At 46.0% G+C, this 25,629-nt stretch overlaps 1 protein-coding gene across 2 annotated transcripts; it reads left to right on the forward strand.

Annotated features, from left to right (window-relative positions):
• Positions 1–921: 921 nt before the first annotated feature.
• Positions 922–24,189, forward strand: LOC149454173 (uncharacterized). 2 transcript variants are annotated; one of them, XM_089687696.1, is made up of 3 exons: positions 922–1,648; positions 4,128–4,310; positions 20,486–24,189. In XM_089687696.1, the coding sequence occupies exons 1-2, from the start codon at positions 1,232–1,234 to the stop codon at positions 4,137–4,139; spliced, it is 429 nt and encodes a 142-aa protein (XP_089543822.1). In that variant the 5' UTR covers positions 922–1,231; the 3' UTR covers positions 4,140–4,310; positions 20,486–24,189. The 2 variants fall into 2 exon arrangements, 1 of the variants encoding a protein (XP_089543822.1); XR_016314358.1 differs by lacking the exon at positions 922–1,648 and adding an exon at positions 1,787–2,764.
• Positions 24,190–25,629: the final 1,440 nt, after the last annotated feature.

Below are 25,629 nucleotides of genomic sequence, written 5' to 3' on the forward strand. Positions count from 1 at the left end.
CAACATCCCAACTGTCAAACATGGTGGTGGAAACATTCTGCTTTGGGGGTGTTTTTCTGCTAAGGGGACAGGACAACTGCACCGCATCAAAGGGACGATGGACGGGGCAATGTACTTTCACATCTTGGGTGAGAACCTGCTTCCCTCAGCCAGGGCATTGAAAATGGGTCGTGGATGGGTGTTCCAGCATGACAATGACCCAAAACACACGGCTAAGGTAACAAAGGAGTGGCTCAAGAAGAAGCACATTAGGGTCCTGGAGTGGCCTAGCCAATATCCAGACCTTAATCTGATTGAAAATGTGTGGAGGGTGTAGCAATCGTGCACACAGAGCCGGACGCGGCCCTCTATTTTGTTAAGAATTCTCCATGTTGTCCCATGTTAGGGATCCAGGTATGACCAGAGATGTGTGGACTGAAATAGGGAACAGCAGGCTTCAGAAATGATGAAATAATAATAAAATTTATTAAGAGCTGCACAAATATACAAATGCAGTGCAAACAAAAACCAAACCTTAAACTAATATTAATATGTACAAGTGTAGTCAGGGCTGGAGAGGTGAAGTGGTCAGGCAGGCCAGGTCAGGAAAAATCGGGCAGATAAGGTACAACAGGAGCAGGCAGTAGAATGGTCAGGAATAGCTGGGGTCGGTGCAGGCGGAGTTCTAGCAGAGTCAGAGTCAAGCAGGAGAGTCAAACAGGCAGAAGACAAGCTACAGGAAACAGGATCAGGACAACAGGGCACATGGGAAAACACCAAGGCACTGATTGCAGGCCTGGTACTGCTTAAATATACCTCCTGCAATCAGCCTCAGGTGATGGCTTGATTGCAGGAGTGAGATCCTGGCTGCTGAAAGCACCCGCTGGCAAGCACCAGTACTGCAGCCCGCACAGCAGTGCCATATCCTGGGTGGAGTCTACTGCAGTGAGAGGTGCCAGTGAGCTCTCTCAGTCCCGTGGAGGCCTTGTTCAGGCCTGGGCCTCGATTTTGGGGGTTAGCCCAGCAGCATGGAGGATTCTGGGCAGGGCCCTGGAGGCGGCCCGGATAGTGATGTAAGTGCAGGCAGGAGTAGGGATGGAGGGCCTCATACTACCCAGGCTCTCTCCCCCCCATCCCCTCCTTTGAAGCTCGAGGAGGGGACCCAAAGGAAGGAGAATCAGTCACAGTGTACCGTAACAAAGTGGCAGCACAAATCTTGAGGATTGCAAAGGAGGAGGAGAAGCTGACCCACATGAGGATGGAATATAGGAAAAGGAAGGTTGCCTATGAAAAAGCATGGAGTAATAAGAGGTCTCTCTACAGGCCGGAGGTAACCAGCATGGGCGACAAGGTAAAGCGCCAAGCTGTTCTTGTGGCATGGAAGGAAACAAGCAGCTCCTTTAAGGAGAAATATAATAATGAAAGGAGATTCATGACGAGGAAAGGGGTCTCTGTTGTGACTAAGCCTGCTGTGGAGAGCCCCCCTCAACCCAGTGCTCCCATGGAGGGTATTGTGGAGAGTGCAGACATGCAGGAGGAAGCATGTCCTGCTGCAAGTGTGGAGCCAGGTACATCGGTACCTGACAGCCTGAGCAAGATTCCTCTGGGTCAAGGATCTCAGAATGTGGATGTGGAGCCTGCTCTGGAGGATTGCACTGGCACCCTGGAGGTAATCAGGGAGCTGGAGTCCCCCCTAGGCTCCAGGATGGCCATTTCTGGGGAAACCTCAGAGGAGGAGGACGCCATTCCCAATAAAGCACGGAAGCCAAGGGTGAAGGAGAGAGCCAGTTTCGTATCCCGGCCGTCAGCTGTGGGGGAGGAGCCAGCACCTGTCATGTCTGACACTGCAGCTAAGGACAAAGCAAGCAGAGACTTGTGTCAGCGCGGGGAGGGTGTGCACCCCACCCCGCTGGGTCAGCGGCTGGTTAGATTGTACCTGCTAGTGTTAGAGTGGGGGAGAGTGTTGCCACTGCTGCGGCTCTGGTGTCAGGCTGCACGCTAACCGGCTTGGTGGGGGGGTGGGAGTGGCTTGGTCCCTGCTGACAAGCCGGCAGTGAAGGAGAACGGCCCGGCCGCGACTGATAGGCTGGCAGTAAGGGGGCATGTCTCCGTGTCAGCAAAGAGGAGTGGTCTTGCCGCGACCGATAGGCTGGTAACAGAGGGGTGTGTCCCAGCATCAGCAGAGGGGCCGGTGATGAAGGGGAGAGATCCAGCTTTAGCTGTGGAGTCAGCAGGGGCCATGGCTTTGGACACAGGGAGCGTTGTATTAGCAGGAGGAGGAGGGGGGATTGGAACTCCAAGTGTGGTCCCTGGTGTGCTATCATATGCAGGGGCTGTATCAGGGGGTGTGCAGGCACCCCAAAGCTATGCTGCTGCAGCAGGGGGTGGAAGGGGTCAGAGTGCAGTGTAGCATCCCCAGCAGAGCTTCAGGCCGGGTGGGGGTGGGTCTTTTGCGAGGCGCAATGTGGTTCAGCTGCGCTGGATGGGTCAGGGTACCCCTCCATCAAGGGACTTTGTGGCAAACAGAATCCTAGAGATGGGGTTTAAGGTGGAAGAGATTTTTGCCTTAATTAGTCCAATAGGGTCCCCAGAGTTTGACTTGTCCTTTGTCCGGCCGGAGAGCCTGGACCTATTCTGGGACCGTTATGAAAACCAGTGTAAGATGATGGGGGACTGGGCGGGTCTGCTCCCCAAAGTGGTCTCAAGACAGCACCTAGTAAAAAACATAACTATTTTGGTCCAATGAATCCATCCCCGCTGCGGACCTGACAGTTTGGTTAAAGAGGTATGGGGACCTGATGGGATCTTTGAAGAAGGTCTATGATGGTAAGGGTATCTGGACTGGGGGTTGGACCGCTCAGGTGAAGCTGAGGGTGGTGGATAATGTGGTTCAACATATCCCCTCCTCTGCCTTCATTGGGAGGGACCGGATAATCATCTTCTACCAGGGCCAGCCCAAACTGTGTCATAGGTGTGGGGATAAAGGGCACTTTTCATCTTCATGCCCCATTCTGAAGTGCTCCCTCTGTCAGGGGCTGGGCCATCAGGCAAGGGGTTGTAATTTAAGACGCTGCAATCTGTGTAATGTGGTTGGTCACCCGTACAGTGCCTGCCCAGAGGCTCTGCATAATCAGAGGGAACTCATGGAGGAGTTTTTTATGATGGATGTGAAAAATGCAGCTTTGGTCCAGTCTGTCCCTGAAGAATCCCCTGTGTTGGACCCAGCCTCGGTCTCCCCCCCTCAGTTTGAATTGTCCCTTGAAGTGTCTGATCCTGTTGTATCTTCGGCAGAGTCAGTCCCTATGGTTGTTGAAGCAGTGTCGTCCTTGCCTGTGGTTGTTTCCCCCTTTGTGTCTGTCCAGTCATCGGGGGTTGTATCCCCCCCCCGCTAAGTCCAAATTAGTGCCCAGGGTATGTTTAGTGCCCTTAAAACCCAGCCAGTTGGCTGAAGCTGCCAGAGGGGTCGAAGTGGCAACCATTAATGTTGCCAGCATGAAGTCTGTTAGCGCTTGTAATTTGGCCTTATTTTTGCTCAGCGAGTTTGATGCTGATGTTTTATTTTTGCAGGAGACCCGGCTTGATAGCCTGGCCGATATCCACCTGGCAAAGAGGGAGTGGAGGCGTGGCCCCTCCTTCTGGTCTCTTGTGGCCGAGCCTTACAGTGGGGTTGCAGTTCTTTTACTGATATGGTAACGTGTCGGCGGGTTATTGAAGTGGAGATTGGAAGGTGCATGGTCCTGGACGTCTTTGTTAAGGGGCAGGACCTGCGTTTGATTAATGTGTATGGCCCACAGTTCAAGTGGGAAAGGAAATGCCTCTTTACAAAGATCAGGCCTTTCCTTTTTACGGCCCGGCAAGTTGTCTTTGAAGGTGATTTTAGCACCATCACTAGGCCCAAAGACAGGAAAGGCTCCACTGACAGGCTGGGTTATGATAGCGTTTTTCTTAATGCCATAGTCAGGGATGCAGGTCTGGTAGATGCACTGGTTAAGTGCAGCCCAGACAGCACGGGATTCACGTTCAGGCGAGGTAATAGTGAGAGCAGGATAGATAGATTTTTTTTTAAAGGGGGACTTTTTAGGCACCTGTGTGTCGGGCGGTTGAGTTCTCTGATCACTTTATGCTATCTGTGGTCTTGAATGTTTCAGATATGCTGCTGAAGGGAAGGGACATTTGGAAGATGAATTCGACCTTGCTGGACGACGAGGATGTGAGACAATCCTTTGAGGAATTTTTTCAGGCTCAGGTGACCCTTCTGGATTTCTGTAGCAGTAAGTCGGAGTGGTGGGAGCTTACCAAGCTGCGAACCGGCAGGTTTTTCAGAGCCATAGGTAAGGCAAGACAATTTGATAGATACAGTGGGGCAAAAAAGTATTTAGTCAGCCACCAATTGTGCAAGTTCTCCCACTTAAAAAGATGAGAAAGGCCTGTAATTGGCATCATAGGTAAACCTCAACTATGAGAGACAAAATGAGAAAAAAAATCCAGACAATCACATTGGCTGATTTGGAAAGAATTTATTTGCAAATTATGGTGGAAAATAAGTATTTGGTCAATATCAAAAGTTCATCTAAATACTTTGTTATATATCCTCTGTTGGCAATGACAGAAGTCAAACGTTTCCTGTAAGTCTTCACAAGGTTGGCACACACTGTTTCTGGTAAGTTGGCTCATTCCTCCATGCAGATCTCCTCTAGAGCAGTGATGTTTTGGGGCTGTCACTGGGCAACACGGGTTTTCAACTCCCTCCAAAGGTTTTCTATGGGGTTGAGATCTGGAGACTTGCTAGGCCACTCCAGGACCTTGAAACGCTTCTTATGAAGCCACTCCTTCGTTGCCCGGGTGGTATGTTTGGGATCATTGTCATGTTGGAAGACCCAGCCACGTTTCATCTTCAATGCCCTTGCTGATGGAAGGAGGTTTGCACTCAAAATCTCACAATACATGGCCCCATTCATTTTGTCCTGTACATGGATCAGTCGTCCTGGTCCCTTTGCATGATGTTGCCAACCCATGCTTCACAGTAGGTATGGTGTTCTTTGGATGCAACTCAGCATTCTCTCTCCTCCAAACACGACGAGTTGTGTTTCTACCAAACAGTTCTATTTTGGTTTCATCTGACCATATGACATTCTCCCAATCCTCTTCTGGATCATCCAAATGCTCTCTAGCAAACTTCAGACGGGCCCGGACATGTACTGGCTTAAGCAAGGGGACACGTCTGGTACTGCAGGATCTGAGTCCCTGGCGGCGTAGTGTGTTACTGATGGAAACTATGGACCACTTCTTGCTTCAGTGCCCTTTCAATGTGGAAGTCTATAAGGAGGTAGGGAGGGTCCTAGGTGTCCCTTTTCTGCACTGCATAAGTTATGCAGAGTGGGTATATGGGGCATTGCAAGACCGTTAGGGTTTTGATTTAGACACGCTTTACCTAGTTAGTTTAGTGGTCCGATACTTCACATGGAATGCACGGTGTCAGGTTTCTATTCGGCAGAAAGTCCTTCCTGCTGTGGTGGTGGTTCGTGACATCCTTGGTTAGGTGGGTAAAATTCAGGGTCTTGAGAGAGAGAGGTGGCGGCGAAGGGTCTGGATAAGGACGTGGAGAATATCTGGCCTGTGGTTGCTGCTTGTTGATCTCTGAGTGTTGGCAACTATTCTTTTTTCTTCCTTTCAATGTACTCCCTTTAGATTTTGACTGAGTTGGATTTTTGAAGAAAGGCTGCATGGACCTGAAGATCTGCGTTCCTTGGTCTGCGTAATGTATGTTTATTATGTATGTTGAAATAAGTCTAATGTGGCCATAAAGGCCTGTTAAGTGTGAAGTAGATATCTGGTTATAAAAAGCTATACATGCGTATATATGCATTTTTTGATTTGGACTTTGAAACTATGGACTTGAGAAGTTTTTTTTGGCCATAAAGGCCTTTATTGTTGGACACGTGGTCATTGTGATGAGATATGTTATTTATTCTTTTGTACTTTTATAGAAAAACATTTTGTATACTGGTTGTGAGAATTTAAACAATAAACAAAATCTCCTTTCCTGAGATTTTCCCCCCTCCCTCTCTATTCATCCACAGTGACATGTGGCCTGAGTGATGAGAAGGGCCACAGGCGGCCAAAGCTATAAAAGCTATAAAACCTCACGAGCTGGGTGCCTAGCTGTCTAAGAAACTGTGCAATCTGGCACATCGTAAAAGTATAAACCTAGTCCCTCACTTAACTTCAAAAGACCTTCCAAGGGGTCGTAAAAACAGACTTACTTTTAAAAACTTTTCATATAAGTTGATATCTTCACGTAGGACGTAACTACCTAAACATGGAGCCTATATTTGGAAGGCTCAGTTTGAGGCCATTCTCCTCGTATGTGAAACCCCTTAGCTGGCATACCTAGAAAAGCAGAAAAGTATATCTCTTGAACCATTCAAGTGCATATTTCATGTTTCATCTCTAACCATTCCGCAGATGCGGCTGAGTATTAATATACTAGTGCCCAGGCCGGCAAATGTACCTAGGAAAAGTTATGAGCCAAAATATCAGCTAGGAGAGATTCTGGTTGTAACTTAGGTCTCCACCCAACATCCCTCCCCAAAAGGAGACCATTGGTTACTAGTCCAAAGAGACACCCTGCTGGGATTTGCTAGGAAAAGGTTGCTATGCTTGGAGTGTGTGTGAGAGAAAGCAGAGTCTCCTGCGTTTAACATCGAAACTAGCAGTAGAGACAAGAAATCCTTTTGACTTATGACACTTGAAGCTGCTTAAACCAAGGCGGACTGGCAAGTACTTTAACCCTCTAAATTCCTTTCTGTTATCTCTTTATTGCTCTCTGTATTTTTATATCTATATATTGGCTACATCTTTTTTTCTGTAAATATTTTTATTGCACCCTTTTGACCTTTTCGTAATAAATATTACTTTCTGAAAGTGTTGAACTGTTTCTAAAGCTCTTTAATGCAACTTACGAATTCCTGCAGCTGAAGAGCGCTACTGTTTGTGTTTAACCCTCTGTATAACCTGCCTGCGGTGACAGTGGTATACAGACGATTATTTTTACCATCATAGTGTTATCGCTGATATTGCCGAGTTTCCTCATTTTCTGTACAAAAAGGAGGTGGTGGCAGTGTGAATGGTTAATTGCGTAATTAACCCGACCCAGTAACAATTTCTCCCAGGCTGCCGGTACATCGATTGTGGTCCAGTGAGCTGGAAAATCTTTGTGCAGGGTGCAGCTGGGCATGGCATTGTTACACAAGTGACATCGCGGTTTTAGATTGGCTAGTCCTTCGATCACGAGTTTGGTAAAAAAGGGTGGGGGTTTGACCCCGCGATCGTCACAGAGGGAGCTGAAAGTTCGAGTTGCCAAATGTCAGCAACCAAACCTTGAATTGGAGAGGATCTGCCAAGAGGAGTGGGCCAAAATCCCTCCTGAGATATGTGCAAACCTGGTGGCCAACAACAGAAAACGTCTGACCTCTGTGATTGCCAACAAGGGATTTGCCACCAAGTACTAAGTCATATTTTGTGAATGGGATCAAATACTTATTTCCCTCATGAACATGCACATCAGTGCATAATTTGTTAGACATGCATTTCTTTTGAATATATTGATGCTATTCTGTCGCTCAGTGTTATAATACACCTACCATTTGATTTTTAGACTGATCATTCCTTTGTGAGTGGGCAAACATTCAAAATCAGCATCAGGGGGATGAAATACTTTTTTCCTTCACTGCATATAATTTTATCACATTATGTTATAATAGTATGATATATATGTATTACTTATATTGTAACTCACTATTAAAATTGCCTGCTATATACTTTTATGTGCACTTATTGATATTATGGAGTGATTCCCCTTTAAGTGAATATTACATTATTTTTTACAGTTGCAAGAAAAAGTATGTGAACCCCTTGGGATTATGTGGAGTTTTGCATGAATTGGGCATAAAATGTGCTCTGAACGACATCTAAGTCACAACAATAGAAGAACACAGTCTGCTGAACATAATACTACACAAACATTAGATGTTGCCATGGTTTAATTGCACATAACATGTAAACATTCACAGTGCAGGGAGGAAAAAGTATGTGAGGTCCTAGCTTAATGACTTCTCCCAGAGCTAATTGGAGCCAGGAGTGAGCCGACCTTGACTCCAATCAGTGTGATGATATTGGATGTGTTGCTGACAGCTGTCCTGCCCTTAAAAAATACACACCTGTTTTGGGTTTACTAGTTTCAAGAAGCACTGTCTGATGTGAACCATGCCTCGCAGAAAAGAGCTCTCAGAAGACCTACGATCAAGAATTTTTGACTTGCATGAAGCTGGAAAGGGTTACAAAAGTATCTCCAAAAGCCTTGATGTTCATGTGTCCACGGTAAGACAGACTGTCTACAAATGGAGAAAGTTTAGCACTGTTGCTACTCTCGCTAGGCGTGGTCGTCCTGTAAAAATGACTGAAAGAGCACAGCGCAGAATGCTGCATGAGGTAAAGAAGAATCCCAGAGTGTCAGCTAAAGACCTACAGAAATCTCTGGCACATGCTAACATTTTTGTTGACACATCTACAGTAAGGAAAACATTAAACAAGAATGGAGTACATGGGAGGACACCACGGAGGAAGCCATTGCTGTCCAAAAAGAATATTGCAGCACGTTTGAAGTTTGCAAAAGAGCACCTGGATGTTCCACAGCACTACTGGCAAAATATACTGTGGACAGATGAAACCAAGATTGAGTTGTTTGGGAAGAACACACAACACTATGTGTGGAGAAAAAAAGGCACAGCACACCAACATCAAAACCTCATCCCCACTGTAAAACATGGCGGAGGGAGCATCATGGTTTGGGGCTGCTTTGCTGCCTCAGGGCCTGGACGGATTGTTGTCATTGATGGGAAAATGAATTCCAGAGTTTATCAAGACATTTTGCAGGAAAACGTACGACCATCTGTCCGCCAACTGAAGCTCCGCAGAGGATGGGTGATGCAACAGGACAATGACCCAAAGCATACAAGTAATTCAACAAAACAATGGCTGCAACAGCACAGAATACGCCTTCTGGAGTGGCCCAGTCAGAGTCCTGACCTCAACTGGATTGAAATGTTGTGGCATGACCTTAAGAGAGCGATTCACACCAGACATCCCAAGAATATTGCTACACTGAGACAGTTTTGTGAAGAGGAGTGGTCAAAAATTACTCCAGATCGTTATGCAGGTCTGATCTGCAACTACAGGAAACGTTTGGTTGAGGTTATTGCTGCCAAAGGAGGGTCAACCAGTTATTAAGTCCAAAGGTTCACATACTTTTTCCTCCCTGTACTGTGAATGTTTACATGTTATGCACAATTAAACCATGGCAACATCTAATGTTTGTGTAGTATTATGTTCAGCAGACTGTGTTCTTCTATTGTTGTGACTTAAATGTTCAGAGCACATTTTATGCCCAATTCATGCAAAACTCCATGTAATCCCAAGGGGTTCACATACTTTTTCTTGCAACTATACAGGGGTTCAATTCTGCCAAAGTCTACTTCCATCCCTTTCTCAATTTCAACATTTCCTGTATTCATCTTCTGGGTTAAAGGGACCTTCCCCAGTTTTTCACCATCAGTCTGGGGGGGGGGGATGACTTCTCTTGTTACTATACCCTCTTCAGAAGATCCTGTTCTCATTCAAAAGGACTTCAACTTTGATGTGTACCAACTAAGGTTCCATCAAGTGAACAGCAGGATCTGTTCCTATACTTGGGAATGATACTAAAGGGAACATTATTGCATGCAAATTCATTTGAAAGTTAAATCCTGTTTTCTATTCATTGAGAACCCATTAGTAGGTTAGCATGACTTCTCTTTATACTCTTTCAGCTCACTTTGAGGGAAAACATCTCAGGACTGGAATTACTGTTTAAACTCTGATCCTGCAGGTCAATTGGGTTTATATATAGTGGTACTGTATATGTTCATTTTGGCTACATTTTCTAGAGTGATTATCTTTTGTACACACATATTATTGTTTGTTTTGTGTGCATTACTTTACTCTAACATCAATACAATCAGAGCATTTATTCACTTTAAACTGTGTGATTATATAATGAACTTTTTTTTAGTCTGATAGTTTCTTTGATATAAAGACAAAAGAAAAGAAAGATCATATTATCATTATTCAGTACTTATTGTGCTTCATAGCTATGGGTTTCAGCAGGGCTGTGCTCCAAATCAGTCTCAGAAAGAACAGGGGGCCCAAAATACTCAGCGGATCCTTAGTGAGTAGCGCTATATAATGAACTTTTTTTTAGTCTGATAGTTTCTTTGATATAAAGACAAAAGAAAAGAAAGATCATATTATCATTATTCAGTACTTATTGTCTTGTGTACGAGATTAGTCGAGGTGGTTAAGAAGAAAGAAAAGCACATATTAGAACAGACTCAGAGGCACAGGGTTGTGGAGAAAGAGTTGAATGAGAAGATATCTGATCCCAGGTTACATGCCATGACAACTAAGGAGGTACTGATTGAGAAAGCTACTTTATGTGACAATTTAATACAGGAAAATGAGGAATTGTCAGTTAAGATACAAGTTGTATAGAAAGAGCTGGAGTTATGTAAGCATGCAGCTAACATTGCTTTTGATAAATTGGCAGAAAAATCAAATCGCACACATCAAAATGACACTTCTAAAGTTAAATTGGATGTCAGAGAATATAAGCAGATATATCCCTGGGATTATCTAAATACAGCTCCCAGCATGCCAGCAGCTCCCACAACTGCAACAACTGTGTTGAACACTGACAATTCGAGTGAGGTTCAATTGATCACAAAACAATTAAAGCCACAGGAGATGGAAGCTATTGTAAGAGGAATAGAACAGGTATGCGCTATGACATAAATAGGTTTATGAAGTGGCTTTGTGTTTTACAGAGAGCCAGAGAAGCATACAACCTTATACAGAAGAGCTGGCTAGGGTGTTGCAAAAAGTTGTAGGCAATGGTTTATGGGTATGGATTTTTGCAAAATTGTTGCCAGTGCCATAAATGTAAAGATGTGTTGAGGGAATTATTGAAAGCATTGTATGCTCTTGTCAGGGAAGATCTGACAAATGAAACATAAATGCACATATGAGCTCACAGATAGGATTTCCAATATGATGCAGTATGTTATGACTGGGAATATATCTTTGAACATGGAGGTTAGATTCACAAAGTAATGTTATTAGAAGCCTTTAATAGTGATGTCAGGGAAAGCATTTTACCTGTTACCATAGAACCCTGTGACTCCAATGCTGCTCCAATTTGCATACAACAAAACATAAATGTGCAAAAAGTCTGATTTATTCCCTTAATGCACATCTTTAAAGTGCTTTGTGTTGTCTGAATTTCTTCTTCTGTGATTTTTCAATAGTGCAGTTTTACTCTCACCTGACTTTTTTGACCTTGCAATCAAGTATGCTCAAATATCACTTAAGACCATGCACATCCTCCTTTTATAATCCTGGATGGCAGGTCAGATGAGTTGTACTGTGTACTTCAAATAGTTATTCCAAACTCTCCTTTATTGCTCATGTTACATGTGAAAGAATAAAAAACTATATGGTGCTTTAAGTAACATTATACTCTTTATACAGTATATTCCAGCCACATAAATACAAATATCCACTGTGCCTTTATTATCATGCACTTTGCTTCACCTCCACCAGATGTGCCTTCACCTGGTGCCTTTCTTTTGTAAGTTTTAATCAACTTAGATGGCTCCTCAGAGTTAATCCAAAAGGAGATCAATTCATATGCTTGGTTCTGTTCGATTAAATTCTTCTCTCATTCTTCATTCCCTTCATTCAGCATACAGAGAAAAAAAATGTACATAGTGTCTTACCCTTAATTAAGTAATACTGTATATATGTGCAGAGTGCTACTCAGAAACACTGTAAAATACATGCGTTGTTATCATGCATTTTGGGGTTTCAGATTGAGATTATGGCCACTCAGGTGTCCCCTCGCCTTGATGCTCAAATCCACAGCCAATTTTTATCAGCAAAAGGATATCCTTTCCTATGGGCACTCTCCAGTCCTCTCCCTCACTCAGCCACATGCAAAAGTCAGAAAAGTTGCAATAGTTCTTTATCCCTTTAAAACATTTTATTTCTCAAATTGCCAAGTTAAAACTTGCATTTAAATCTAAAAACCGTTGCCTCTTATAGTATACCAAAACCCCCATTTTTCAATGCTCTCAATTATGTATAACAGAGCATGAATGCAGCAACTCGCCTCTGGTAGTCTTCACAGCATCTTGTCACCTATCACATGACTTCCTCAGGAGATCCAGATGACCCTGGAGAGCCATCAAATGTGATTAAACTGACAAAAGAAAGGGACCAGATGAGGGCACATCTGGTGAAGGTGGCACAAATTGCATAATAAAAGCACAGTGGATATTTGACTCCTGCTGTTTTTCTCCTGGGTAAATGCACCTCTCCTACCTCCACTCCTAACTCAAACGCATTGACTCCTGCTGTTTTTCTCCTGGGTAAATGCACCTCTCCTACCTCCACTCCTAACTCAAACTCGCTTTCACTCCTGTTATATTCAGAACAAATGGTGTACTTATATTTGTGTGTATGTTGAGCAGTCCTCACCTTCAGTTGCACCCAGTTTACGACTGTGGCCTGGTTCCTATGAGACATCCCCCAACATTCATGTGAGCCTTATCAGCTTCTAATTGGGGTGGAGTTGAATGCTCATTTGAGCATCTCTCTATAAATTCAGATCAGCTCATGGGGGAGATCTCTGATGGGGGGCACAGTCTCTGATGGGGGTGCGGCTTTGAAAGAGTGCGAAGCAGTTAAACACAGCAGTTGAACTAAAGCAGGAGAAAGACACAACAACAGCAAGAAACTCTACTGCATGCTGGACAGACTGCAAGCAAACACCCTGGGAAACATCTCTTACATGCCTGAGTCCCACTCTGTGTACCTTTATATAATACACTCCTCTTCATACGACTATCCTCTGTTCCCAAGATCTCACTTCTTTACCCCTCTGCTCCACCCCAAAACTTGCACATCTCCCCCTCATTGCTTTCATCTCCCTACTACTGCCCTCATCACCCCCAAAATGCCTCTTCTACTCCTCATTTTCCTCTCCTCCATTCCCAAAATCCATTCACTATATCCCTCTGCTCCTCCTAAACATTTGTATATTGTGTCCTCACTGCTTCCTTCGCCCCTCTATGGCACCCACCACCTCCTCCTATTATTCCACTCTCCCACTGACCCGAACACCTCCACTAGGAGTTTCTTACGCTCCTGCACATCCCGCTCCCATGCCACCATTCTCACCCTTCTCCTCCTTCTAGCTGCGGGAGACATCTCCCCAAATCCTGGCCCTCCACCACCTCCCTCACCCGCACAACACCCTCCCGCCTCCATGTCCTACCGCAACCTAGTATCTGTCCCCCTGCTCCCTAAAATCTCCCCCCCGTTTTCATGTGCACTCCTGAACACCCGATCGGTGTGCAACAAGCTTACCGCCATCCACGACCTCTTTGTTTCCCGCTCCCTCAACCTCCTGGCGATCACGGAAACCTGGATCCAGCCCACTGACTCTACCTCCCCTGCTGCACTCTCCTATGGAGGTCTCACCTGGACCCACTCACCCAGACCTAACGGTCGTAAAGGTGGTGGGGTTGGTCTGCTCCTGTCACCGCAGAGCACCTTCCGAGTCCTCCCAAACCCCCCCTCCCTATCCTTCTCCTCCTTCGAGGCCCACTGCGTCCGACTAGTCTCCCCAACCCCCCTGAAGATTGCTGTGATATACCGGCCTCCTGGATCCATACCCCGCTTCCTGGAAGACTTCTCCTCCTGGCTACCCTTCTTCCTCTCCTCTGAGCTACCCACCATCATTCTTGGGGATTTCAACATCCCTGTCAACCTTGACAACCCGGACACAGCCCGTCTCCTCCACTTAACCTCCTCCTTTGCACTTGAACAGTGCATACAATCCACCACCCACTCCGACGGTAATATCCTTGATCTTGTCTTCTCCAACCGCTGCGCTCCCCACAACCTCACTAACACCCCCTTCCCTCTCTCTGACCACAACCTGATCACCTTCTCTATCTCCTCGTCCTCCAACACCTACCCCTCCAAATGTCACACTACTACCAGCCGTAATCTCCGCAACCTTAACCCTGCCCCCCTCCACTCTGCAGCTGATCAACTCCACGACCGCATCCTCCCCCTGTCCTGCCCCGACTTGGCTATGATTGCCTACAACAACGCGCTGTCAGCAGCCCTTGACTCACTAGCGCCTTTAACCACACGCAACATCAGACTCCGACCGCTCCAGCCCTGGCAGACTGATCACACCAAAACCCTCAAACGACGCAGTCGTGCCCTGGAGCGACTATGGCGCAAAACAAAATCCCAACAAGCTTTCACCTGCTACAAATCTGCCTTCCGCACCTACACCTCCTCCCTCCACGCAGCCAAACAAGCCTACTTCCTGACCCTCATCAAGGCCCTCTCCTCCAATCCTCGCCGACTCTTCTCCGCCTTCAACTCTCTACTCTCTCCACCCCCACCTCCACCCAGCACCTCACTCACCGCCCTTGATATTGCCAATCACTTCAAAAACAAGATTGACACAATTCGCAAGGACATTGCCGCAACTCACATGCCCTCTCAACCCGCCCCTCTCACACAGCTACCCCATCATCCCCCCTCCCCCTTGACATTACCCGCAGGGACTTCGTCGCTGCTCAAACTCCCTCCAACCCCCTTCCCCCTCACTTAGCTACCCCCTCTTCACCCCTCTCCCACGGCCTCACCACTGCTCTGACCTCCTCTCCCACCCCACCCTACATTCCTCATACTGAAGCTCCCCCAACACTCCGCACCTTTGACCTTACTACCATCGAGGAAGTCTCCAAGATCCTCTCTGATGCCCGCCTCACCACCTGCCCCCTCGACCCTATCCCCTCACAATTCCTACGACCTCCCTCCCCCTCCATCCTACGCTCCCTCACCCACATCTTTAATCTCTCCCTCTCCTCCGGCACTTTCCCCTCCCCACTGAAGCATGCACACATCACCCCCATACTTAAAAAGCCCTCCCTGGACCCCAATGACCCGAACAACCTCAGACCCATCTCCCTGCTCCCACTTACATCTAAACTCCTCGAGCGCCTCGTCTACACCCGCCTATGCTCTCACCTCAACGACAACAACCTCCTCGATCCCCTACAGTCTGGCTTCCGCCCCCTACACTCCACCGAAACCGCCTTACTCAAACTCTCCAACGACCTTCTAACCGCCAAAGCTAATGGCCACTATTCAGTGCTCCTACTCCTTGACCTCTCTGCGGCCTTCGACACAGTTGACCACCCCCTCCTCCTCAAAATACTACACTCCCTCGGCCTCAGAGATTCTGCTCTCTCCTGGCTCTCATCCTACCTGTCACAACGCTCTTTCAGCGTTACCTATAATGCTACCACCTCCCCCTCACTCCCCCTCTCTGTTGGGGTCCCTCAAGGCTCTGTCCTTGGGCCCCTTCTCTTCTCCATCTACACCTCCTCCCTTGGCCAACTCATACACTCTCACGGCTTCAACTACCACCTCTATGCCGACGACACACAAATCTATCTCTCAACCCCCCACCTCACCCCCTCGGTCTCTGCCCAAATCACACACCTACTGAGCGACATATCAGAATGGATGTCGCTCCACTTCCTTAAACTGAATCTCTCCAAAACCGAGCTCCTTGTCTTCCCCCCAGCCCGAACCCCACCCCCCATTGACTTCTACATCACATCCAACAACGCCAATATCAAACCCGCTCTGCAGGCCAGAGTACTTGGTGTCATTCTGGACTCCAACCTATCCTTCCAGCCCCAAGTCCAATCTTTAACAAACTCGTGCAGACTCCACCTCCGCAACATCGCCAAAATCCGCACGTTCCTAACCCCAGAAACCACTAAACAGCTCATCCACTCCCTCATCATATCACGACTCGACTACTGCAACTCCCTCCTCACTGGCCTGCCTCGCCGCTGGCTATCCCCGCTTCAGTCGATCCTGAATACGGCTGCCAGACTCATTCACCTTTCCAAACGCTCCGTTTCCGCCACCCCCCTCTGCCAATCCCTCCACTGGCTTCCGATTGCGCAACGGATCAAATTTAAAATCCTAACACTGACGTACAAAGCTGTCCACCATACTGCCCCGAACTACATCACTGACCTAATATCCAAGTACCACCCAGCACGCACACTCCACTCCTCACAAGACCTCCTTCTCTCTAGCTCCCATGCCCGCCTCCAGGACTTCTCCAGGGTGTCACCCATCCTCTGGAACTCCCTGCCCCAACCCATCAGATTATCACCTACTCTCCTCTCCTTTAGGCGCACCCTGAAAACCCATCTCTTCAGGGAAGCCTACCTCACCCCCTGCTAACTTGCTGACCTCCTCCACTCTTCCTACCACTCCATCCCCCACAGCTATCTCCTCCTGTACCACTATCCCATCCCTTCTAGATTGTAAGCTCGAAAGAGCAGGGCCCTCGATCCCCTCATGTTTTGCATTGTATTGGTATTGTTCTGTCACATGTTCTGTCCCCCTTTGTAATGTACAGCGCTGAGTGAACTATTGGCGCTTTATAAATACTGTATAATAATAATAATAATTTATGTGAGTAGTGTACAGTATGTGTAAGTATGGTACAGATATACTGTATATATATATATGTAGCACACCCTTGGGTGATGCTTGGCTAGATATATAGGTGCAGCTCCCACCTGAATCTGGTGACACCTCCGATTATACCCAGAACACTCCGACACTCTGAGAATATTTTTTATGGGTTTTATTGAAGAAGACAAACCCTGAAAAAGAACAAAAGAACTAGCTGATTTAACACAGGTAATGTACACAAAACACAGATACCACTTTGCATAACACAGTAAGAAATCACAATTCACTCGCCAAAGACTCCAAAAACTGACTAGTATCACACTGACTAGGGTGACATTGACACATGAAACAATAACTGTTAATGAGATTAAGCAGCTTATTGACATTTGCTATAGCAGTACTATCTAGAGCAGAAATGTCCTACCTAACCACTGGCCAGTGGGATGAAACATAAAGTCTCTCAACGTTGGGGCCCTTTAATCAATGGAAGAGTGCTCACTCTCTGCATGGGAGAGTATTTGTAATCCAGGGGTAGCAGGATAGCACAGTCTCCTTTAAGCAGAATCTTCCAGTGAACATTGCAATAGAAGAAAACAACACTTCAACAAATCTTTACCGTACAGGTGAAATCCTGATATACTGACACTTGCTCAGTATATTTAAAGCAGCAAACGTCTGTGGGGACTTAGAACTAAACACACTCTTCAGCCACAGCACAAGTCTTGAGGAGACAAATCGGTAATATACAGAAACAGAGTTCTCTCATCAATCAGCATCAGGAATAGCTAATTCTGAGCAGCTTGGGCTTTCCAAGATCTGTGTCACTCTGAGAATTAGAGAGCAGGCTTTCTCATGACCATTCTCCAGAGAGGAACAGCAAATGCAGCAATATCAAAATCCCCTTTCATCACAGAGTATGCACTGTTTCTGGATTGTCCTCTAGATAGCATTAGACAGCAGTAGAAATCCTCTCTCTTTCAGCAGCTCCAGACTTTGAGAGATACATGCACTTGAGTGGCTGTAATCCTGAGTGTCAGGCAGGACAATCCTTAGTTTGCACACTGTCCTCCTGCAACAATTCCTCTGCTACACACTCCCAGCCCAGTTTATGGGTTCCAGCAGCACAGAGAGTGAGCCTCTGTGACTTTACATCAGGAGCCCCTGCTCCATGCGGTCCCCTGAAAATGCCTGCCTCCCCACATGTGCTTCTTCTTCCTTTTTCCTCTCTCCTTTCCTCCACAGCCAATCATAAGTCCAGCTGCAACAGTGCTGCTATGGGTGGATCCTTCTCAGCTGTAGCAACAATCAATCAGAGCACAGTCTTGCTTTCCCTGTCTGTCACTCACAACGAGGGAAAAGAAAAAAAATGCTTTGCAACTGCTGTTTAAGATTTAAAGCAACCAGCACATCTCTACATATATATTATACTGTATGCTTTCACCAATATATGGAATGCCACATAGCACTGTTTTTTTGTTAATCTCCCTTTTCCCCTCCAGGTTTGTGGGGTACTCCACTCTATTTTTGTAAATAGTTTTTGTAGGAGCTGATGTTCAGGCCAGTGAGGACATGGACTATTTTTTGGTGGGGGGTGGATGTAGCAGCCTCCTAGATAGGTGCTAGGTTTAGATAGGTACCTTTTAGTGTGTGTTTTGATAGGTAAATTTAGTTGTCACACTGTAGTCAGTGTGGTTGTGATGGTTGTTAGATAAAAGCATAACTTGCACACTGTAATCAGTGTTGCTGTGTTATGATAGTTAGGTCTATTCAGTGTGTTCAACTGCTGCCAACCTGATAGCTATAGAATTAAATGGATGATAGGTGTGGTGCTATGCAGATGGCAGCATGAATATTGATACAGCCCTGGCCTATCCCAGAGAGAGAGGCTCTGATGGCATACTGGGTAACTGTACATATTCAGTGAGCACACTGAGTTCTGGGTCTTTTCCTATAAAGAACTCACTGAGGGGCTAGATCTCACTGAGGGGCTGTCTACTGAAGATCTAGTCTGGTATCACAGAGGAAGGCAGCCATCTGTCCTTTGGCCTTGTGAGTACAACCACCTTTGAAAAGATCTTAGAGACTTTGTGCTGCTAAAACCCCTCTGGTGCTAGGGAGTCAGCTGCAGGATTAGCAAAAGGGGACACTGGCTAGTGTTCCAAAGAGCTTTGTCCACTTAATCTCCTATTTGAAAGGACTCTGCTCTAGCTTACTACTACTTCTACAATTGCCTTAAAGACTAAATTCACTGTTTGTTGCAAGCATGGACTTTGTTATAGCTTTTTCTGAAAAATACCTAAGTCCTTAAGTTGTACATATTTTCTTTTTTAAAGTATCCCACCTAATTCCCTCAACCCTATCCAAGTTCTACAAAAATAAAAACAACAAAAAACAACATCCCTAGACTAGTCATTAAAGAAATGTGTGAATAAGCCTATGTGCTTGGCTATAGGGCAAAGCTTTTGGGGAAGACCTGGACAGTATTCTTGTGGCTTCTATGGGAGTAGCACTACACTTTATTAAATCATCAAAAACCCATTCCCTGGACTGTCTCTTGAGCCAACAGAGTGACTGTGCATGTGTTCCTGGCTGCGGGGCACCTAGGGACCAAAAGAATTACTGGCTTCAGTAGGGGTACCACTACATTAGTAAGACCTCAAATGGAATATGCAGTTCAATTTTGGGTACAAATTCACAAAAAGGATATTAGAGAACTGGAGAAAGAGAAGGGCAACCAAACTGAAAAAAGGCATGTAGGATCCCTGCAATTAGGAAAGAAGTGTGTAAGGCGGGATACGTTTGCCATGTTTAAAAGCATAAGTGGTCCGTACAGTAAACTTGGTACAAAGTTATTCTCTAAAGGAGTTCTATGGTCACAGTATACAGTTTAATTTTATAACATCAGCATTATAATAGCAATACAAACAATTGTTTTTGACAATCCAATATAGGCTTGCTTAATAAATATCCTTTCATGTTGTGAGTGCTGCTTGTCTGCTGCTCATATCTTTCCACAACTTCCTGGATTCCCTGCATTTCTACTCTGTTGTTTATTTTCAGTTTCCAAAGACTATATGTTACATGTTACCTTGCTGCTTGCAATCAGTGATACCTGTACTGACTCTGCCTCCTCTCAGCACCTCTGTGGTTCAGAAGGCATGTGTGACACAGCAGTGCATATTTATAGAGCATAGTCAATATGTGTCACAGAATTCAAGGAAGTAAAAATGTGGAATTAGTCACAAAGTAAGTTTTCAAACTTTAAAATTGTTTAGAGTAATAATAATAGGCTAGAAATAATTAAACTACAAGGTGGAATTAATATATGAATGCACATTTTGATCAGAGATATTTGTTAAAGTCATTACCAATGACAATAATGTTATCTATTCCTATATTCACCTCTACTTCAATGAACAGGGTGCTGTAATAACCTCATCCTGTCTAGGAAAATGACAATTGAGTATCCTAGTGGAACCTCCACTGAAACTTTGGTTGCATCAACTGCCAAACTGTCCACTCTGAACTTTCTCCTTTCTCAAATGATCTACTCTTAATAAAAGTAATTCAAGTCACAGGTGAATTGCCATATGTATGTGTCTTGTGAGCTGCTTTGGACCTCTTTAAATAAACAGCTGCCAGCACTCCAACACACTCCAATACAAATGTATATAAATGTAAAATTACCTTTAATTGGTGCAGCTCTGCTCCAATTTGCATACAACAAAACATAAATGTGCAAAATGTCCTATTTATTTCCTTTAGAAATGTCTTTAAAGTGCTTTGTGTTGTCTAAATTTCTTCCTCTGTGCTTTTTCAATAGTTAAGTTGTACTCTCCATGCAAATCTCCACAAAAGCACGAACGCCCTCCCTCAAGAAATAGCTACGCAGTGCTCCAGAACTGGCCACTCAGATACCACTCACGCTGAACGCAGCCCAGTTTGACCCAAAGGAGAAGAACTCTAGCTGCAGGAAGATACTACAACAGGAAACTCTACTGCATGCTTGACAATCTTCAAACAAACTCCCCTGGGAAACATCTCTCCGTATCTGATCCCCACTTCCTGCACCTGTAAATGCCTTCTCTACTCCTCCTTTTCATATTCCTTTCTTGTGTTCCCAAAACCTCACTTCTTTGTCCCTCTGCTCCACCCAAAAACTTGTACATCTCACCCTCACTGCTCCCATCTCCCTACTACTTCTCTCATCACCTCCTGCTGATACTTAATTTTCCTGATGACCCTAACACCAGGACTGGAAGGCATGTGTGCTCATATACTTCCCGCTCACATACCACCTTCCTCACCCTTCTTCTCCTCCTAACCTCTGGGGATATCTCCCTGAACCCTGGTCCTCCATTATGTCGCCCACACACAAAACATCCTCCTTCTTCCGGGAATTGCTGCAATCCCCTCTAATATCTGTCCCCTTGCTCCCCAAAACCACCCTCCCATTTTCATGTGCACTCTGGAAGGCCCGCTCGGTCTGCAATAAACTCACCTCTATCCACGACCTCTTTGTCTCCCACTCCCTTAACCTTCTTGCACTCATCGAAACCTGGCTCCAAGCAGCAGACACTGTCTCCCCCGCAGCACTCTCCTATGGAGGCCTCACCTTGACCCACTCACCCAGGCCCAGTGGTCGGAAAGGAGGCAGGGTTGGTCTACTTCTGTCAACACTGAGCACCTTCCAAGTCCTCCCTAACCCTCCCTCTCTATCCTTCTCTTCTTTCGAGACCCACTGCATCCGGCTATTCTCTTCGATCTCTCTGAGGATTGCAGTGATCTACCGGCCTCCTGGACCCGTGTTCTGCTTTCTTGATGACTTTGCCGCCTGGCTACCCTACTTTCTTTCCTCTGAGCTACCCACTATCATCCTCGGAGACTTCAACATCCCTATTAACGTCAATAACCTGGCTACATCCCAACTCCTCCACATAACCTCTTCTTTTGAACTAGCACAGTGTATACAGTCCTCCACCCACTCCGACGGGAATACCTTAGACCTTGTCTTCTCTCAACACTGTACTCCCTACAACCTCACAAACAACCACTTTCCCCTCTCTGATCACAATCTCATCACCTTCACAGTCTCCTCGTCCTCTAACACCTATCCCACCAAACAGCAAACAATTACCAGCAGAAATCTCTGAAACCTAAACCCGGCTCTCTTCCACTCTGCAACTGACCAACTCTATGACAGCATCAACCCCCTGTCCTGCCCTGACCTGGCCACTGCTGTGTACAACAACTCACTTTCATGCGCTCTAGACTCGCTTGCTCCCCTAACAACACGAAGCATCAGGCCCCGACCTCTACAACCTTGGCAGACTGACCACACCCGAAATCTCAAACGACACAGTTGCGCGCTGGAGCGATTATGGCGTAAAACCAAATCCCACCAAGCGTTCACCCATTATAAATCTGCCTTCTTAACTTACACTTCCTCCCTTCACTCTGCCAAACAAGCCTACTTTGTCACTCTCATTAATACCTTCTCTTCGAGTCCTCAGCGGCTCTTCTCTACCTTTAACTCTCTACTTTCTCCGCCCCCACCACCACCCAGAGCTTCACTCACTGCCCACGAGATTGCAAACCACTTCCAAAACAAGATCGACGCAATTCGTAGGGACATCGCCACTAGACAGACACCCACACTACTTAGCGTTCCTCATACCATACCTCCCTCCCTCAACACTTTCCTCCTTTGTCCTCGCTACCACCAAAGGAGTTCTTAAGGTCTTCTCAGAAGCCCACCTCACCTCCTGCCCCCTGGACCCTCGCAACTCCTTCGGTCACCCTACTCTTTCATTCTATGCTCCCTCACTCACATCTTCAATCTTTCCCTCTCTACAGGTGCCTTCCCCTCCCCTCTAAAGCACGCGCATATCACTCCCATACTTAAAAAACCCTCCCTAGACCCCACCAACCATTTACCTCTAAACTCCTTGAACGCTTAGTCTACAATCGTCTGAGCGCCCACCTCACCGACAATGACCTTCTTGACCCTCTACAGTCTGGCTTTCGCCCTCTACACTCCACTGGCACTGCCCTACTAAAACTCTCTAACGACCTACTAACTGCAAAAACCAATGGCCACTATTCAATACTTCTACTACTCGACCTCTCCGCGGCTTTTGACATGGTTGACCATCCCCTTCTCCTCAAAAAACAACACTCTCTTGGCCTCAGAGACTCTGCTCTCTCCTGGTTCTCCTCCTATCTATCGCAGCGCTCCTTCAGTGTTACCTATAACGCTGCCACCTCCTCTTCACTCCCTCTCTCTGTAGGGGTCCCTCAATGTTCTGTCCTTGGACCCCTTCTCTTCTCCATCTACACCTCCACCCTTGGTCACCTGATAAACTCCCATGGCTTCAATTACCATCTCTATGCTGATGCACACAAATCTATCTGTCTACCCCTCACCTCACCCCTTCAGTCTCCACCCGCATTGCTAGCCTACTAAGTGACATATCAGCTTGGATGTCACTCCACTTCCTCAAACTCAACCTTTCCAAAACTGAGCTCCTAGTATTCCCTTCTGCTCGTGCCACCTCCACTGACTTCACTATAAATATCGATAACACAATCATCAGTCCATCCTCTCATGCCAGGGTACTAGGTGTAATCCTAGACTCCCATCTGTCCTTCCAGCCCCAGATCCAATCACTGACAAAATCATGTAGACTTCACCTCCGCAGCATCTCCAAAATATGACCATTCCTAACCTCGGAAACTACTAAGCAACTTATCCACTCCCTTGTCATATCATGCCCAGGGGCGGACTGACAACTCATGGGGCCCCTGGGCAATAGGACATCATGGGGCCCCTGTGTCCTTGCCCAAACTCAAAAAAGCCTATGAAAAAGGTACCAGGGGCATCTCATGGGGCCCCCTACTGACCCCGGGCGCTCGGGCAGTACCCGAGTTTCCAAATGGTCAGTCCGCCTCTAATCACGCCTTGACTATTGTAACTCCCTCCTCATTGGCCTACCTCATCGCAGGCTATCCCCCCTCCAGGGTGTCACCCATCCTCTGGAACTCCCTACACCAATCTATCAGACCATCACCTACTCTACTTACCTTTAGGTGATCACTGAAAACCTATCTCTTCAGGGAAGCCTATCCCACCCTCTGCTGATACTGGAATCCTCTACTCTTCCAACCACTCCATCCCCCACAGTTTGTACCATTCACCCCTCCCTCCTAGATTGTAAGCTCCATGGAGCAGGGCCCTCAATTCCCTCTTGTATTGAACTGTATTGTTACTATATTGTCTCCCACTGTAATGTAAAGCGCTGAGCAAACCGTTGGCGCTATATAAATCCTGTATAATAATAATACTCTCACCTGAATTTTTTGACCTTACAATCAAGTATGCTAAAATATCGTTTAAGATCATGGACATCCTCCTTTCATAATCCTGGATGGCAGGTCAGATGAGATGTACTGTGTGCTTCAAATAATTCTTCCAAACTCTCCTCAATTGCTCATGTTACATGTGAAAGAATAAAAAACTATGGTATATGGTGTCTTATCCTTAAAGTAACATTGTACTCTTTATATACAGTTGCAAGAAAAAGTATGTGAACCCCTTGGGATTACGTGGAGTTTTGCATGAATTGGGCATAAAATGTGCTCTGAACGTCATCTAAGTCACAACAGTAGAAGAACACAGTCTGCTGAACATAATACTACACAAACATTAGATGTTGCCATGGTTTAATTTCACATAACATTCACAGTGCAGGGAGGAAAAAGTATGTGAACCTTTGGACTTAATAACTGGTTGAACCTCCTTTGGCAGCAATAACCTCAACCAAACGTTTCATGTAGTTGCAGATCAGACCTGCACAACGATCTGGAGTAATTTTGGACCACTCCTCTTCACAAAACTGTTTCAATGTAGCAATATTCTTGGGATGTCTGGTGTGAATCGCTCTCTTAAGGTCATGCCACAGCATTTCAATTGGGTTGAGGTCAGGACTCTGACTGGGCCACTCCAGAAGGCATATTCTGTGTTATTGCAGCCATTGTTTTGTTGAATTACTTGTATGCTTTAGGTCATTGTCCTGTTGCATCACCCATCCTCTGCGGAGCTTCAGTTGGCAGACAGATGGTCGTATGTTTTCCTGCAAAATGTCTTGATAAACTCTGGAATTCATTTTCCCATCAATGACAACAATCCGTCCAGGCCCTGAGGCAGCAAAGCAGCCCCAAACCATGATGCTCCCTCTGCCATGTTTTACAGTGGGGATGAGGTTTTGATGTTGGTGTGCTGTGCCTTTTTTTCTCCACACATAGTGTTGTGTGTTCTTCCCAAACAACCCAATCTTGGTTTCATCTGTCCACAGTATATTTTGCCAGTAGTGCTGTGAAACATCCAGGTGCTCTTTTGCAAACTTCAAACATGCTGCAATATTCTTTTTGGACAGCAATGGCTTCCTCCGTGGTGTCCCCCCATGTACTCCATTCCTGTTTAATGTTTTCCTTATTGTAGATAAGTTAACAAAAATGTTAGCATGTGCCAGAGATTTCTGTAGGTCTTTAGCTGACACTCTGGGATTCTTCTTTACCTCATGCAGCATTCTGCACTGTGCTCTTGCAGTCATTTTTACAGGACGACCACGCCTAGGGAGAGTAGCAACAGTGCTAAACTTTCTCCATTTGTAGACAGTATGTCTTACCGTGGACACATGAACATCAAGGCTTTTGGAGATACTTTTGTAACCCTTTCCAGCTTCATGCAAGTCAACAATTCTTGATCGTAGGTCTTCTGAGAGCTCTTTTCTGTGAGGCATGGTTCACATCAGACAGTGCTTCTTGAAACCAGTAAACCCAAAACAGGTGTGTGTTTTTTAAGGGCAGCACAGCTGTCAGCAACACATCCAATATCATCACACTGATTGGAGTCAAGGTCGGCTCACTCCTGGCTCCAATTAGCTCTGGGAGAAGTCATTAAGCTAG

The sequence above is a fragment of the Staurois parvus genome, unplaced genomic scaffold, assembly GCF_062004578.1.
Source record: "Staurois parvus isolate SC_StPar_1 unplaced genomic scaffold, SC_StPar_1.0 ptg000436l, whole genome shotgun sequence".
Lineage (NCBI taxonomy): Eukaryota > Metazoa > Chordata > Amphibia > Anura > Ranidae > Staurois > Staurois parvus.